This window comes from Phyllostomus discolor, chromosome 6 (assembly GCF_004126475.2).
Source record: "Phyllostomus discolor isolate MPI-MPIP mPhyDis1 chromosome 6, mPhyDis1.pri.v3, whole genome shotgun sequence".
NCBI lineage: Eukaryota > Metazoa > Chordata > Mammalia > Chiroptera > Phyllostomidae > Phyllostomus > Phyllostomus discolor.
Genome location: NC_040908.2, coordinates 169,500,920 through 169,518,716, shown reverse-complemented (window position 1 = coordinate 169,518,716; position 17,797 = coordinate 169,500,920). Strand labels below are relative to the sequence as shown.

Genomic DNA, 17,797 nt, shown 5'->3' with positions numbered 1-17,797 from the left:
CTCAGCCTCTCCGAAAACTGCCCCTCAGCCTCTTTAAAAACTGCCCCTCAGTCTCCGTGAAAACTACACCTCAGCCTCCCTGAAAACTGCCCATCAGCTTCTTAGAACTCCCCAATCTCCCTGAAATGCACACCACAGCCTCTGTGAAGACTGCCCCTCAGCATCTTGAAAACCGCACCTCAGCCTCTCACAAACTGGCCCTTGGCCTCCCTGAAACCTGCCCCAAGCCTCTCTGAAAAGTGCCCCTCAAACTCTCTGAAAGCTGCCCCACAGCCTCTCTGAAAACTGCCCCACAGCCTCTCTGAAAACTGCCACTCAGCCTCTCTGAAAACTGCTTCAAAAACCTTCTAAAAGTTGCCCCACAGCTTTTGTGAAAAGTATCCTTCAGCCACCCTGAAAACTGCCCATCCACCTCCCTGAAATCTGCTCCCAACATCTCTGAAACAGCCCTTCACCCTCTCTGAAAACTACCTGAACTTCCCTGAAAAATGCTTGTCCGCCTCACTGAAAACTGCCCCTCAGCCTCCCTGAGCACTGGACCTAGGCCTCCCTAAATAGTTCCCATGACTCCTCTAATAATTGGCCCTCAGCCTGGGTGAAAAGTGATGAATATCGTGGCTGAAAACCTCCCCTTAGCCTAGCTGATGTCCTCTGAGCCTCCGTGATTAGTACCCTCAGCTTCCCTAAATAGTGCCGATGGCCTCTCTAAAAGCGGAACCTCAGCCTTGCTGAAAACTGACCCTATCCTCCATGAAATCCTCCCCTCAGCCTCCATGAAATCTGCTCCTCAGCCTCCTTGGAGACTGCCTCTCAGCCTCCCTGAAAAGTGCCCCTCAGCCTCCCTGAAAATATCCCTTCTTCCTGAAGGGAAAACTACCCCTCAGTGTCCCTGAAATGGGCCCTCAGCCTCAGTGATAACTGCCCCTGAGCCTCCCTGGAGCTCGAGGAGAGCGGCTGCATCCCGCCGTTGGCAACTCCTTCCAGGTCTGTCCGCACAAACCAATCTGACTGACAAACTCTTTCCGGGGCGGGGTGGGGGGGGGCGGGGGGAGGGGGGCAGGGCGGGGGGGCATTCCCAGACATCCCGGGCGGTAACCAGGCTGCTGGTGTTTAGAGTCGCTCTGGTCCCAAAGTGTGTCTGCCGGGCAGTGTACCTGTGGGGGCCTGGCACTGCATGTGTTTCACGTATACAATATGACAGGTTTGCACATGTGTGTTCTCCCGTGGTACTGCCACCACAGGGTGTCATAAACATACCCGGGACCTCTGAATGTTACCCTCTACTTTCCCCTTTTCTTAGCGTAAAAAAGCTTTACATGAAATCTACCTTAACATTTTTTTAAAAAATTTTTATTTTTAGAGAGAGAGAAATTGAGAGAAACATCAATGTGTGGCTGCCTCTTGGGTACCCCCTACAGGGGACCCGGCTGGCAACCCAGGCATGTGCCCTGACTGGGAATCCAACCAGCGACCCTTGGGTTCCCAGGCCGGGATTCAGTCTACCGAGCCACACCAGCCAGGGCCTAGCGACATTTTACGTGCACAACACCACGTTGTTAACTACAGCTACTACCTCCTAGGTTGCCCCGAGTCTCTTCATGCTGAACTCCACACACTCTGGACAGGGGGCCGACGTCACTGAGGAGCCGGAGGTGGCGGCCGTGTCAGTAACGTCGGAAGGGTCACCGCCCAGCTGGTTCTGCAGGCACAAAGGGCCACCGCCCTCTGCCTGGGCACCTACGGGCTGTGTCCTGGGAAAGGACAGTGTCTGGGAGATGCCCCAAGGTCAAGGGTTCGGACAGGAAAGCCTGTCAGTCATCCAGAACTCCTGGGTCCCGCCCCAGGCCTCATGGTGTAAAACAGGGCGCCTCTCCCCAAGGTTTGGAAAAGCTCAAGTTCTGAAGCCACAAAAAGAAACAAAACACCACAGCAACGTGGTTCACGGTGAAACAGGAACCAAGAACACGCTTCACTGGAGAAATGTCAGGAACCCAGCTGCCCTTTTCCACCCGGACAGCCTGTCCCGGGCCCTCCATCGCTGAGGCCTTTCCGCCCCCTGCTGCTAGGACACAGCCCACCCTGCCTGCACCCCAATCCGCCTGTGAATCCGGCTGTAGGTGAGGATGGCACTGGCATCCAGGCACCCCTGTCCGTGGTGTGCTGGGTGCCCTGACGGTGGGTGCTGGTGTGGCTCAGCAGCCTATCACCTGGGTGCCTCTCGAGTCTCCAAGCCCCCACCTGGAGACCCATCACGCACTTGGGAGCAGGGGGACCACAGGGGCCTAGGGCGTTGCATAGCCTGAACTGGGGGCACTGGGGGGCTGGGGGTGTCTCAGAAGGGCTGGCCTCTCATCTCTGCCAGCCAGGGGACACACCCACGTGCAGTGTGTGTCCTGAGGGAAGGTTGTCCCACACTGTCAGGAAACCACGGGTCCCAGGGAACCAGCCTGTGGACGCCCCATCTACCCCAGTGACTTCAGGGACTTGGTGGGCAGGGCCACCAGGGCTGCTCACCCAACCCTCCCGGCCAATAAAGGGGTCCTGACACCCAAATGAGTGGTTTGGCCGCTGCAAAGAATGCCGTCATAAAATCCCGGTCTTTTCATGTGAGCCCTGTCCCCCGGGCTTCCGCGGCCCCATTTTCCTAAGTGCCAAGCTGGGGCTCCCTCCGCCCACCCCCGGATGACACCCGGCCAGGCGGAGGACCAAGTACCCCTCACGCTCGACCTGTCCCCGAGGTCCAGCTGGGGCAGCAGGGCGAGGCCTGGATGGGGCCACAAGGGACCATCATGGGTAGAGGCGCAAGAGGACACTGGCACAGCCCAAGGGGCAACTGAGGCTGGGCAGGCGATGGTCTCGCGGGGCAGGGCCTCAATCCCAAAAGGGTGTCCCGAGCTCAGGCCCAATCTGCTGGGGACAGGCAGTCTCCCCTCCGTCTCCTAGGTGGGCGTCTACCCTGAGTCTCCGGCCACACCGGGCCCGGAAGCTGGCCCACCAAGACCCCGGAGGACTCAGGCCCAACAGGACCAGGGTGACCCGTCTGACCCAGGGGCCAGCCGCTCTGGCTGGGGTCACCCCTCAAATGCACTGTTGTGAGCACTCACCCTGCTCCTGGAAGCAACCCACTACCCTAGTAATCCTGGACCCCAAACCACAGGGACTCATTCCCAGAATCTGGTGAGCTTTGTGGAACTGAAAGTCCTGCCCCACCCTGCCCCGCCCCTGGTTCGTCTAGGGAACAGGTTCAGTCACTAGGCAACCACCGCCCCAGGCTTCAACACCAGTGTCCCCCGGCATGCTGGGAGTTGTGGTGTATAGGTGGACGTGGCTGGCGCACTGGAGCCTTGTCCCTGGGATCACACAGGGTGCTGGGAAGGACAGTCCCTCGATGAGGCCCCACACAGGGCGAGTTGCAGAGGTCGAAGTCCCTCTGTGCGGAGACGCAGGCCTCAGGGACAGGTCATCTCGTGCATGGGTGTTGAAGTCAGCATAACCCCAGTGATGTGGGGACAACCCCCAGCCAGATGGTCAGAGATCAGCCCCTGGGGCTGCAATGGGCTGGCTCCAACAGAAGACCAGTTCCAAGGAGGCTTAGAGGAAGGGACTGGGGGTGGACGGGGGCCGTGTGTTCCAGACAGAGTGGACTGTCCTGCGAGTGACCCCAGGAGAAGGCAAGATGCTGACAAACTCAGCGTGACCACGGGACCCACGCAGCAACGCCAGCCAGAGTTTGGGACTTGAGGTGCGGGCTGGGGCTGCCAGTTCCTCTAAACAAATCAGGAATGGCAGGACCCTCCCCAGGGTGGGATAAGGGTGGGTGGCGGGGAGGGTGGTGGCCAGATCTGTGCTCCCACCCCCAGTCCAGCTGCTAGTGGAGGAGACTGGACTTGGGGAGGCCGGAGGGGGCCAGAGTGGGCAGAAGCTGAGTCAGTGAGGGGCACCAGCATGGAGGGAGGCGGGGCCTAGGGGGCCGGCACACAAGTCTGGGAGGGACAGGGGACCCTCACACCCTGGGGTCAGGGGGAGGAGGGAGGAGATGCCTGTGGGGATGACACCCAAGGGTCTGGATGGGACAGGCTGGCTGGAGTGGCGTGGACTTTGCTGAGGGACTGCATGGGAGCCGAAGGTGCTCGGTGCCCCACGGGAGTGCGGGGCCCCAGATGAGCACCTCCAAGGATGGTGCTGTTCGGGGTGAGTGAGGAGGGGAAAGGGCGGGCACGTTCTCAGGGGAGTGCTGGACGATGGTGCTGTCATTCCCAGGGACAGAGGCCCCGGGGACATCACAACCTGGACAGGAGGCCACTCCAGCCTTTGGTCCCCAATTCGGGGCCCTGCACCCACAAACCACACCCTCGGCTCCCCTGACTCTCTGTGTACCACGTTACCTTCCAAGGACAACACACCCGAAGTTGTCCACCCAACAGGAATGAGAGGCAACACCATTTAGAATACAAATTTTGAGACTTCCAGCAAGATGGAGGCATAGGTGGACGCACCGTACCTCCACGAACAACCAAGATTAGAACAACAATTTACAGGCAGAATAACACCCAGAACTGACAGAGAATTTATCTGAATGGAAGTCGGACAGCCAAGAAGTTGAAGTACACCCGTTCATCCAGACCGGTGGGAGGGGCGAAGAAAAGCAGCAGCCGGCGCTGGTTGCGGAGAACAGGGAGAACCAGGCGCAGCGTGAGCCATCTGTAGGCCATCCGGGGCACGCAGGATGGAAGTAGGTGGACACTGAGTACGCGAGCGGCGACTGGCGGACCCAGTGAGGCTGCGATTGTGAACCAGGGCAGAGCACACAGCCCAGGATCCCAGGGAGGGGACTGGGATCCCGGGAGAGTAGAGCTACCGCCGTTGTTCCCTCCAGCCCCCGCCCCCACAACGTCACAATCTAGTGACTGGGGTGCCCAGCCCCGGTGAACACCTAAGGCTCCGCCCCTCACTGTAACAGGAGCGACCTGTCTCAAACAGAAAAACAGATCAATGGCCCAGGGATCATCCCATTGAGCGACCAAGAGATTGCCAATCTATCGGATGCACAGTTCAAAACACTGGTGATCAGGAAGCTCACAGAAATGGTTGATTTTGGGCACAAATTACATGAGAAAATGAAGGTTACCATAAAAGAGATGAAGGAAGATGCACGGAAAACCAATAAGGATGGGAAGGAAACTGGGACTCAAAACAATAGAGTAGACCAGAAGGAAGAAGAAAAAAACAAGCAGGAAAGAATGAAGAAATAATTCAAAAAAATGAGGAGAAGCTTAGGAACCTCCAGGACATCTTTAAATGTTCCAACGTCCGAATTATAGGGGTACCAGAAGGGGAAGAGGAAAAGCAACAGATTGAGCACATATTTGAACAAATAATAAAGGAGAACTTCCCCAGTCTGGATAAAGAAATAGACTTCCAGGAAATCCGGGAAGCTCAGAGAGCCCCAAAGAAGTTGGACCCAAGAAGAAACACACCAAGGCACATCATAATTACATTAGCCAAGGTAAAAATGAAGGAGAGAACCCAAGAAGCAGCAAGAGATAAGGGGACAGTCACCTACAAAGGAGTTCCCATCAGACTGTCAGCTGATTTCTCAAAAGAGACCTTACAGGCAAGAAGGGGATGGAAAGAAATATTCCAAATCATGAAAGACAAGGACCTACATCCCAGATTGCTCTATCCAGCAAAGCTTTCATTTAGAATGGGAGGGCAGATAAAGTGCTTCCCAAATAAGGTCAAGTTAAAGGAGTTCATCATTAACAAGCCCTTGTTTTATGAAATGTTAAAGGGACTTATCTAAGAAAAGAAGATAAAGAAAAAACATGTATAGTAAAAGGACAGCAAACTCACAATTATTAACAATCACACCTAAAGCAAAACCAAAAGAAACTAAGCAAACAACTAGAACAGGAACAGAACCACAGAAATGGAGATCACATGGAGGGTTAGCAACAGGGGAGTGGGAGGAGGAGAGAGGGGGAAAAGGTACAGAGAATAAGTAGCATAGATTGTAGGTAGAAAATAGATAGGGGGAGGGTAAGGATAGTACGGGAAATCTAGAAGCTAAAGAACTCATAAGTATGACCCATGGACATGACTAAAGAGGGGGATGTGGGTGGGAGACGGGGTATAGGGTGGAGGGGAGTGAAGGGGGGAAATGGGACAACTGTAATAGTATAATCAATAAAATATATTTAAAAAACTCTTTAAAAAATAAAAAAATATATGAATTTTACTGGGTAAAAACATTTCTACAAACGTAAACACACTATGTAATAGAAATTTTAATACATAAAGAAAATCGTAAAAGCACATATGCTGTACTTTCTAAAGAACTGTACAAAGGCATTTAAACCTGGCATGAGACTGTCCCCATGCCCCACCCCAGCTAAACTAGTGACAGCTGAGTGGCCACTAGTTTATCTGTCATGGACTGACTTGTGTCACCCAGGTATGGCGCTCCCAAGTGGAAGCCGGGGGACACCGCAGTGCCTGGGAGATCAAGGACTGAGCTGCTGGGGTCACACACAGGACCAGCCACCCATCCTGGCCTCCATTTCTGGAGGAGGCCCCGGCTTGTGGGCCCACCGACCACAGCCCGTGGGTCCCTTTCCAAGCAGCTCAGGGTTCCCTGAGGGGCAGCCTGTAGGCCACATGGGCTGCAGGCAGAGGGGCCCCTGGCCGCATGGACCTCCCCATCGGAAGCGTCCCGAAGAAGCTCCTTGGACACGGAAGGAGCTCTGTCCCATCTGGGATCTCTAAAGGCGCCCACGGGAAGGGACCTGGGGAAGGTCAGGACCCAGGATGCCACGAAGTCACAGCCGTTGCCCAAAGAGCTGGCTCCAGTTTGGGGCTCTGCGTCCTCACGACCTAAGATACCTTCCACACCAGCTCGTTGCTAACATTCTCCAGATGCTCCCGCAGCCGCATCTCACGGAGGGCCGCCACGAGCCCGCAGGGGGACGCGGTGCGCCCCAGCTCGCTCTGCCGGCGCAGCAGCATCCTGTGGTGCTGCTTCGCCAGGGTCCCCGGGTTCTCGTGCTCACAGATGACAACGTCGTTCTCCTCCAGTCCCGAGACCCTCATGAACATCCTCCAGCTAGATTTGGGAACCCCCTGTCCGAATTCGGAGTAGATCCTGTTCGTGGCTGAAAAGAGAAAATCACGGAGGGAGACTTGGCCTCGTCCCTGGAAGGCAGGCGTGGCGTGTGCTGTGCTCTGTGAGGGTCCCAGCTGGCAACCAGGTCCAGGGTGCAGGGAGGCCCTGGGGGCCCGGGCAGACCTCAAAGAAGGGACTAGGCAGGGGGACAGGAGAACACGATAGGACACGACCTGGCCGGGCTCCTGACAGGCCTGACGCTCATTCACATGGAGCCAGTGAGCCGGGCAGAAGGGCCTGCGGGGCCCGAGGGTGGGAAGCCCCGGGGTAAGGTGTCCACTGAGGCGGCCCCCTCCTGTCCAGCGGGACCAGAGCGGCTATGCGGGCAGCAGGGACGAGGTCTGTAACCTCGCTTGGCTCCCGACTGTCTGACCTTTGGATCTGCCACGTGGGTGGTCTCCCTGAGCTGTCAGAGGAGACAGTACAAGCAGCACACGGCCTGTCGCTGGTGCTACAGGAAACCCTCACCCCCGTCCCACTGACAGCAGCTGCCAGCCCTTGCCGACTCAACAGACCAGGTTTATTTATGGGGTTCCCTGGGTTCCTTCGGTGTATGGACTCTAACACCCCCTTGTGCACGGAGATCGCAGCCCCTTCCCCACTGGGAGAGCCCACTGCCATGTGCTATCAGTGTCCCCATTTCTTCCCCTGGGCGCTTAGGACTGAAAAGAGAGGCTGAATTAACAGAGCAGAGGCTGAGATGCAGGTCCAGGACAGCTGATGTGGTCACTACCAGGTCCTTGTCCACCCTGCAGGGAACGTGTGGAGTCAGTGACAATGTGACCAGGGACCCCAGGATGCACGGGGATGGGGATGGGGACTTACTGAGCTCGTCCTGCAGTGACTCTGCACATAAACTGAAAATAAAGTCCCGTCCAGGGGATGCAGAGGAGGATCCGGCGGGTAGGTGTGGGTGGGGCACGGAGGTGGCGACCACCTGCAGCTGGGCGTCACCTTGGGCGCTTCGCTGCCGCTGCAGCTCTGCCTGCGCTGCTTCTCTCTCAGCTCCTACTGTCCCCTCCTCCTGGGACGGGGCCGGGTCCTCTTCCGCTGTCGCCACAGCAAGTACCACCCACCGAACAGGAGCCCCGCAAGGAGCAGCAGCAACAGGGTAAGGATGAAGGCCACTTTCCAAGGCTGTGTGTCCCTGAAGAAGGCACCTGCGAAGGGGTAGCAGCAGCCTCTGGAGGGATCTCTCTGTTCCCAGAGCACCCAGACTCTCACTGTCACACAGTCAGGACGGTTTTCCTGAAAGGTCTCCGCCCCCATGGGATCAGATGGAGCACGAGGACGCACACAGTGTCACTGACGTCCCCTCTGCATCGCCCCCCCACTGACTACCTGCCCCCCAGTCAGCAGAGTCGGGTGATGAAGAACAGACTGTGGGGCTGGGGACCTGGGTTCCAGTCCCGGATCTCCTGCCCGACCAGCGCTGTGACCTTGAATTAATGACGTAACCGTCTGTTGCTGCGTCCTGATCAGGGAGAGCATGAAGTTAGTGTTTATGCAGTGCCTGACGCAGGGTGAGTGCCACGCAGGTTTCACTCAGTTTTCAAAACTAAATATATTTTATTCTATCTTGTTTACAGCGGAATCAGCCCTTATGCACCTGGTGTTCATGCTGTCGGTCTCAGCCTGTGTCTCGGTCACCTGCCCGCGCCAGCACAGCGAGCAAGCCCGATCAAACCCAGGAGCACCAGCGTTTAAGGAACCGTCTCCCCACAGCCCGCCACCAGAGGGCCCCACCACCTCGTTTCTCCTTCTGCTGGCAATTTCCCAGGGGCAAAATATTTCCGATTCCTAAGATTTGGCATCGTCCTGTGAGTTTTAACTTTCTCAGAACTCATGATTCCTGTTTTTGCTGTTTTATCCACCGTGTTCCTTTATGTTGTAAGGACATTACCCCTTTCACTGAGATTTGGGTTGTACCTACTTTCCCCTCCTGGTGTGTTTGCTCAACTTTTCCATCTGTCCCCATGTCCCACTGCCTGGCTCCGTGTGTGGCAGGAAGTGCTCAGAAGGTGTCTGTGACATAAACCGCTTCAGGCAAGAGGCCCCAGGTCCCTGCTCCGTGCTGTCTGTGCCCCCCAGGGACCCAGGTCAGCAGCCTTCTCCCAGGGGCACCTCAGAGCTCAGAGCAGGGGACAGGGCACTCACCTGGGATGGAAAGCCTGGCTGACCTCTCCTGGCCCAGCAGGGGGTTTCTGATGACACAGGAGACCCCCTTCCCAGAGCCATCTTCCAGGATCACAGAGGCTGAGGCTGCATAAAGGCCCTGGGGGTCTGCAGCCGCAGATGCTGCCTCCGAGGGCAAGCTCTGTCCCCTGGCGTCTCTCCACTGGATCTGGGGCTGCGGGTACCAGCCGGCAGACATGCAGCTCACACGGATCCCTCCAGCCTCGTAGCCCTTCATGTCAATGTGGGGGTCAGAGCCCAGCGCTGGGGAGGAGAAGTGAGCTGAATCGTGGGGAGCCCTCTGTACTGGTGGGGTCCCCTCACCAGGGAGGGACGCACACACTGACGAGCCCAGCAGGGACTCACCAGGAGCTGCTCCCAGCGTGTCCTGTGCAGCAGAGACTGATCCCCGATGGGGCCACTGCCTGACCCTGGCTGGACCCTCGTGCTGGATCCAGGGGGCTCTGGGCGAGAGCAGAGGCTGCTTCCCCAAGTCCCCTTAGAGACTGCCGCAGCCTCTCCTCCCCCTGCCCCAGACAGGCTGGTCCCTGGTAGAGACCCTCACCCCTCCCTGGGCAAGCATGGAGGTGGAGCCCCTTAGCCTAAGTGGGTCCCATGCCACTGCCCCTGTCAACACTGCCTGTCCTGTGGGGGCCGTGCCCTCCCATGAGGAGGAGACACACACAGTGTCCTGCGGCCACCCGAGCAGTGACTCGTACACCAGGACCCTCGGGAGGCTCTTACTGCCCTCACTGCCAGGCTGCTGGGCTCTCCCTGCAGGGTCTCCCCCCAGAAGTGTCCACAGCGAGGCTGTGCAGAGGGGAACCTTTCCCACGGAAGACAGCGGACCCGGGGCCAGGAAGAGGGGAGCTACTGCCACCTGTCCCCACGCCCCTGAACACACGGAGGGGGAGGAAGCCCTCTGAGGACCTGAACACAGAGTCCTGCAGGGGGGGCTCCGTCGGGGGAGCCGAGGTCTGCAGGAAGGGACAGCAGGCTGAGGAGGGGCCATGCGGGGAAAAGGCCAGGTGGCTGCACCGTCCCTGCTCCCCAGCCCCCACGCACTGGAAGCCACAGGTCAGGGCTGTGTCCGGGGAACTCGAACTGCAGCCTTGAAGCCCGGACACGAGCGCTTTCATGGGGCAGCACCTCGGACAAGGCGCTCACTCACTGGGGTGGGTCAGGGCCAAATCAAGGCCACTCAAAGGTGGGGTGACAGCACAGAGGAAACAGGAACCATGTGCAGTGACCCACCTCCCTGTGCCGGCTGTGAGTGACCAGTGACACCCCCCACCATCCTGACGGCGTCCCACGCAGAGCCCAGCGCTGCCTCCACATCCCCCCAAACCGCAGCAAGTCCTCCCTGACGCCCCCTCTCTGAGACACCCCGGTGTCCCCGTCCCCAGGCGAGCATCCTCCCTCGCTGCACCGAGGACGTCACAACCTGTTCAACTGCAGGTGTGTTCCTGGGGGTTGGTGGGGGACGTGGGCCCCACAGGTTGTCCCTGCAGGTCAAACCTCTAACTCACAGCAGCAGACACCTGAGGCCCCACAGCCATGGTCTGAATCACACTGAACCCAACACCCGTTTGCCACCCACTGCGGGGAGGGCTCCTCCTCCTTCCCGTCCCCGACCTCCACTCCCCTCTGAGAATGGTGGGCGGCGTGGGGGACTCTGTCCTGGGTGCAGGAGGAAGTCACCCTGAGGGACCCCTGGGTATGTCACGGGCCTCAGAGGCGCAGAGATGGAGGCTGGGGACGGATGCTGGTGAACAGCCCATGTGCTCTGGGGTAGGTCTGCAGCCTCTGCCCCCGCCCAGGGAAAGGAGCCTGAAACAAGCCTGGGGCTCACCTGCCACCTGCAGCTCCACCTGGGCTTCTGCAGTGAAGTCTCCATCTTGGAAATAACACAGGTAGGTTCCGTTGTCAGAGACGCTGACGTTGTGAATCTGCAGAGCGGCCTTCCCCGCAGTGACGTCCTCTCGGGAAATCGAAGTTCTCCCTCGATACTCCTCTGCTGGTGTCTCCTCCTGCCCGTGTGCGTACCTGTGCACTACCTGCCTGTCGTTGGGTCGCCACCACATCAGCTCCATGGTCTCAGCGCTCATCTCCGGGGACAGGTGACAGGGCAGGTCTGCGTCTTCACCCACCATGGCCAGGATGGGCTCGGGGGGTCCCACCACAGCAAACTCAGCTGGTCATCAGAAGGGGGGGGCTCCGTCAGAGTGAGCAGGGCCAGACACCCAGGGGGTGTCCCAGGCAGGGAGGATGAGGTGACAGACACCTAGACGGGAACTCAGTCCTCACATAGGTGCAGTGTGGACAGGCCTTGCAGGGGTTGGAGTGGGGCAGGGCTCTGGCTGGGCCCGAAGGGAAAGGATTCACACACACAGACGCACAGCCCGTCCTACCTGAGCAGGGGCTGAGCAGCTGGACCACGGCGAGGCACACAGGGAGGGCAGGCAGTCGGGGCACCAGGCACCTCCCCATCCTGACCTGCTGTGCACAGAGAGTGGCCAGCAGGGGCTGGGCAGCAGGGACCACCTGGAAGGAGGAGGAGGGTTCCACGTGGAGAGGCTGCCTGCCCAGGGCCGACCCGGGCACCACCGCCATCACTGGGGACCTGAGATCCTCCTCTGCAAATGTCCCCTGGGGGTCTCTTCTCCTTGGATCCCTCCATGGAAATCAGCCATGAAACGTGGAGCGGTAATGCTTGTACCTTATCCCTCGCCAGCAGGGAGCACTGGGCTTTCCTGTGGGAACCTGCTCAGAAGCCCCCTACTGGCCCACACTTCCCTTCCCCATCCAGGTGCCTGCCCCCAGACCACCCTCTGAGGAAGCCAGGCCCCTGCGCTTTGAGTCTCAATCCCGCTGATGCCCCCTGCAGGCCGAGCTCTGCACAGCAGCCAATGGGTCCCGCCCCCTCACCTCCCTCTTGGGCCGCCCCTCCCAGGGGGTAAGAGTCATCCAGGGCAGAATCCCAGGGCCTGGGCCCCCTGTGCTTTAAATTATCCGAATGCTCTAAAGTCTAAAATTTAGTTTCCAGAGTGGGGAACACATTTCCACATCTTTTGGAGGATATTTATTGTTTTTCATTCCTACCACAGACCATTTTAAAATATAAAACATAAAGGAATGAAATTTAAATAACTTAGAATGGGAATTACATCCTGTGTTGCACGTGAATGTGAACTCCTGTGGATGCATTTGGCCACATGTACTCAAGGGGCGACCCAACAAGAGAATTTACTTATAAAAATTCTGTTTTTATTCTCACACCTTTACCCTTTGGTCCCCCTCACATGCTCCCCCCTGGATGCGGGACACCCGTGGGGACGTCCCTCCACCGCCCGGAACGCTCTCTGGACTCAGCGGCTCTGACGCCTCTCAGAGCTTCTGCTGTTTTGTTTCATGACCTACACGTCCAGACGTTTCCGTTTGTGGACTCTTTTCACCCGGGAAAGAAAAACAGTCGGTCTGGGTGAGATCGGGGGAGTAGGGAGGGTGGGGCACGTGCATTTTTGGTCAGAAACTGCTCAACATTCTGCAGGTGTGGGCAGGTGGGCTGGTAAGTCACCCGTCCGGAAATGGGCCAGTGCTCTGGGAGAGTCGTCAAAAAAATTCACTGAAGCCCAACACACCCTCTCACAACAACGCCAGCTGGTCACTGATGCACATGGGCTCCTGGAACTTTCGCCTAGCGGAGGGAGTCTTGACTATAAGAGGCGCGCCCTCCAGAAGGTAGTTCCTGGGTTTTTTTTTTTCCATTTTTGGTTCCATCACTCCTAGTATACCAAATGTCCTGAAAAAGTTTTATCCTTAGCCCCACGGATTACATTGTCAGGAATTGCTGAATGGGCATTAACACAAAAATTCATATTTAATGCTGTTCATTATAGTAAAATCTACAACAGCACTGTGTATAAATTGCATCCAATTCTGTTTTAATTACTTATAAAAATGTGTTATTAAAAACATAATTCCTTCCCTGGCTGGTGTGGCTCAGTGGACCGAGCACCGGAGTGGGAAACAAAGGGTCGCTGGTTTGATTCCTGGTCAGGGCACATGCCTGAGTTGTGGGCCAGGTCCTCAGTAGGAGGCACATAAGAGGCAAGCACACACTGTCTCTCTGCCTCCCTTCCACTCTCTCCAAAAATAAATAAAATCTTAAAAAAAAACACAATTTCTAGACACACAGTGACACTACACGCAAGGGTGAGAGGAGCTCCCTCTCTCCACCCAGGAGGAAGACAGACGCCCACTCTCACCACCTTCCCCCACCAGAGCACTGGGAGTCCGAGCAACACTGGTCACGCGAGACAGACACAAACAGCAAGCAAATCCGAGGGAGAAGGAGCCTTCGCACTGCTCGCAGACGGCAGGACGCCATACGTAGGACCATTTGAGGACCCGCAAACTCCCAAGAGAACATGGAAATGAAGGCAGTGAGGTCGCAGGACACAACGTGGACACGGGTGCACTTCCGTGCAGCAGTGACGGGGAACCAGAGGGAGGTGTCGTCAGCCCCTCCTGCGGTTGCGTCCGAAAGCAGAAACCACCCGGGAACAAGGTCAACCAGAGAGCGGACAGCCTGCGTCCTGACGGCTGGAGGAACCGAGAAAGGAGCCGAAGAGGGGACATGTGATGGGGGACACACTGTGCTCAGGGTCGGCAGGAGCAACTCTGTGACACCGTCCTCGCTGCCCAAAGCCAAGCCAAGACTCAGGCTGCCCTTGTTGAAATACCAATGGCCTTCTCCTGAGAAGGACAACAAGGAATCCTGAACTATATTTATTTTCCATGCTTTGCAGTTTATTCGTCAGTGAGGCAGACACGTCAGGCAGGAGGCTGCCGCCTTTCTACCTGGCCTGACCCCTGCTCGGATTTAAGTCCCCCCTCCAAGTGCTCGGGACTGTGGGCTGGGTTGCTGCCCGGTGGTGGGAGCACTGGGTGGGAAGGTGGCAGGACCCCAGCCTCCCCCCAGACTGTGGGACACGCAGAGGTGCGGGGTGAACCCTGTACGTTCCTCCCTCGGACAGGGGCTCTGAATCCCCGGATGCCTCAGGGGGACCCTTGCACCACAGACTCCATGTCATCCTTGTAGACACGCGTCCTGCTCACCCCGTCGTCCTGTTCACCTGTGACACCTGCCCTTGGGGTGATTCCTAGCAGCCAGGTCCTGCAGGGGGGCTGTGGGAACCAAAGGGCCCCCCAAGCTCAGTGCGCCCACTCACCCTCCCGGCATTCAGCACAGGGCAGGCACGCCGTCTCTGGGTGTCGGTGGGTGGTGAAGGAGCCAGGCTGGCACGGGCTGTACTGGGTGACAAGGTCCAGGTCACAGTCTCTGCTGACGTAGGACCCTGTGGAGGGGGGGCGGACGCACAGAGGTGAGGCTGTGAAGGGACCCCGACCTGGTCCCTGCGGCCTCTGCTTGAGGAGGTGCCACAGCACCTGGCCGCCTGTCCCCAGCACAGCACCAACCCTCAGCTCCTGCCTCCTTGGAACCTTCTGGACTGATAACCTGGCTCCATGTGTACCAGGGGCTGGGGACCTGACTCACCCTCGGATCTTCCCGACCTGCTTCAGCTCTGGGAAGAGGGGTGCTGAGTGTGCACCCTAGAGCTTGCGCCCACCCCTACCCCTGTGGGCCCCTCCGCAGCTTGCGGGCCAGGGCGCAGACGAGCCTAAGTCATGCAGAAACTGGCGCTCGCCGGGTCCCGCGAGAGTTGATTTTTATTAAATAAAGGCTTCTTTTTGTTAGATTTTATTTATTTATTTATTTATTTATTTATTTATTTATTTTTAGAGAGGGAAGGGAGAGAAGGAGAGAGAGAAACATCAATGTGTAGTTGTTGGGGGCCATGGCCTGCAACCTAGGCATGTGCTCTGACTGGGAATAGAACCTCAGATACATGGTTCACAGCCCGCGCTCCATCCGCTGAGGTACGCCAGCCAGGGCAAATAAAGGCTTCTTAAAAGAAAATCCCCGCCCATTCCCAAAAAGGCGACCTTGTTTAAGGTTTTAGCAACGCCAGCAACCGCCCCCTACGCGCAACTGTCTGCTCCGCTCCCTGCAGTCCCACCCAAAGACCCGCCGCCACAGCGACGGCTCAAAAACCACAAGTGTCGGCTTCACCCCACTTTCTGCACAGTCAGGGACTCCGCCGCCAGGCTCCCCGGAGGCCCGGGGAGGACGTGGACAGTGTCCAGTCCTCCCAGAAAGTCGTAGATCCAGTTCAGGTCCCCCTCGCCGGCGTGACCTGCACCAGGGCCCGCACCCCACGGGCCAGTTTCTGAACCGGCGTGTTCCGAACCGCGCACGAGGAAACTCGGCCTTGGGTTCCCCACGCCCGGCCTCTCCCGCAGAGAATCTGGGGTCCCGCGGGAGTGGGAATCGGGGCCGCCCCTGAGCTGGGACAATTCCCAACACGAGCCGCTCCGACCCAATGCGCGGGGGCGGGGGGCGGAAGGGAAGGCGGCAGGTCTCCCGGTCCCCCACCCGGCCCCGGCCCCCGGCCCGGCTCAGAGCTCGCACGCTGCCGGCCTCCCGCCTCGTTGTACATCCCCGGGCGACATCAGACCCTCTGACGGGGTCCGCCCTCCCCGAGCGCCCCGCCCAGGAGCGCGGCAGAGTCCGGAGCGCAGAGCGCAGAGACGGAGCGAGCCCCGCACCGGAGCAGCGGCGGAGCCGGCGCCGGAGTTTCACCCACGCCACGGCGGGCGCGGGCCCTACACCCCGCGAAGCGGGGGCCTCCCCTACGACCGCGCCCCTAGCGGACGGCGCCTTCACGGACTCGCTTCAGCTTCAGCTTCTCTTCCCCGGCTCCCAGCGAGTGCCCTGGAGCCAGAAAACACACAAACGCTGCAGACGCCTCACCGTTCAGACGGCCGAGGGGCAGGTCGGCCCTGAGCCCAGGGGCCTGGGGCTCGGCGGGGAAGCACCGTCCGGGCGTCCAGACTGTTCCCTTTCCGGGTCGGGGAGGGGCCCCAGCGCCCAGAACCTAGAAGACCAGCAGAGGCCCCGCCCCGTCCTCCCTCAGCGCCCAGAGCCCGACCCCAGCCCGGGCTGTCACTCACTATCCTCCAGCGGCTCCAACTCGGAGCGCGCCCGCTGGGGTGCCCGGGACACATGGGGTGGAATCCTCCCTCTTTTGGCTTCCTGATGAGAGAGAGATGATGATGGAAGGAAACAGGAAACAGAGAAAGCCCCCGACCCGCCAGGGCCGGCGTCTGCCCTCTGACAGCAGGAGAAACAGAAAGCGTCTCTGTCAGGTCAAAGCAGACCTGGTTCCCAGCAGCCCGGGGACCGAGTCCAGACAGACCGACCCCACGTGCGCTCGGGAAGGACGTGAAAGCCCTCGGTCGGGGCACCTGCACCCCGTGTGCACAGCAGCACCGCTCATGAGGGGGAGACACGGACCCCCCTCTGTGAGATGCACCGACAGACCAACATGCCGCCCCCTGTGCGCACAGACACACGCACATGCACGCACTAGAACCCGTCAGCACAGGAAGGAGGACCCCTGCCATCGGAGGACTGTGGACCCACCGGGGACGGGGGCTCCCTGAGGCACTCAGACAGAGACACCCCCCAGGTGACCCCATGTCACCACAAGGGACCCAAACACCATCCAACGTGGCCAGTCGTTCCCTCTGACCCCTCCAGGGGTTCTGTCATCTTCAGACTGTGCGGGTGGGTCTTTGGGTCATTGTGAGTTAATTTCTGTGTCTGCTGTGACCTACAGCCAAAGTCCTCCCGGGCCTGGGGACGTCCAGGGTCCCCAACACCACTGATTGAAAAGCTGTCCTTGTCACAGAGCGGTCCGGGCTCAGGGACAGTTTGTTTATAAATGTCCCCAAATCCCTGAGCAGGAGAGTGAACACCACCACACGTGTCTGTCTGCACCTACATCTGAGTGTCCCTCGGCCACACAGAGAGGTGACGCCCTGGCAGGTCCCACTGAGGCCGAGGGGCTGGGGACAAGAGCCTGAACCAGAGAAGCCAGACACACAAGGTCACATGTCACTGGATTCTGTGTCTGTGACCCGTCCTGAACAGGGGGTCCATCCCAGAAGGTAACTCGGGGTTGCTGGGGGCCGAGGGGGAGGGGCGAGCTGCTGGTCCCAGGGCTGATGGGAAGGAGCGGGAACTGCACCGCCCCCGTCAGACGGCTCCCCCGGGTCACGGGGTCTCCTCTCCTCAGACAGACCCCTTAACAACAGGACCCCCTCTCACCTGGACCAGGCGGGCCGCACACCGTGTCCGCAGTGGAGTTGCACAGCTGCAGGACCACTGTCCCCTCGGGACACCTGGGGGTGGGGGGACACAGCTTCACTGTTCCTGCTTCCACGTCTCTCCAGCCCCAGGCACCCGGGTCCACACTGTCACCAACAGAAGGGGTCTCCGTGAGGCGCTCCCCCAGCCCACTCTGTGTGCTGTGATCACAGACCCCACGAGGG

General features: G+C 58.7%; 1 protein-coding gene across 2 annotated transcripts in view; it reads right to left on the bottom strand.

The window, feature by feature from the left end:
* Positions 1-17,797, bottom strand: part of LOC118501403 (butyrophilin subfamily 3 member A2-like) — a 110,270-nt gene that overhangs the window by 74,338 nt on the left and 18,135 nt on the right. Inside the window, exons 3-4 of one of the 2 annotated variants that reach the window (XM_036029845.1) lie at positions 11,190-11,531; positions 9,320-9,601 (exon numbers count right to left, since the gene is read on the bottom strand). In XM_036029845.1, coding sequence (XP_035885738.1) covers positions 9,320-9,601; positions 11,190-11,531 — 624 coding nt within the window. Of the gene's footprint in view, positions 1-8,116; positions 8,323-9,319; positions 9,602-11,189; positions 11,532-17,797 lie in introns of both variants that reach the window. The other variant, XM_036029846.1, reaches the window with a different exon arrangement.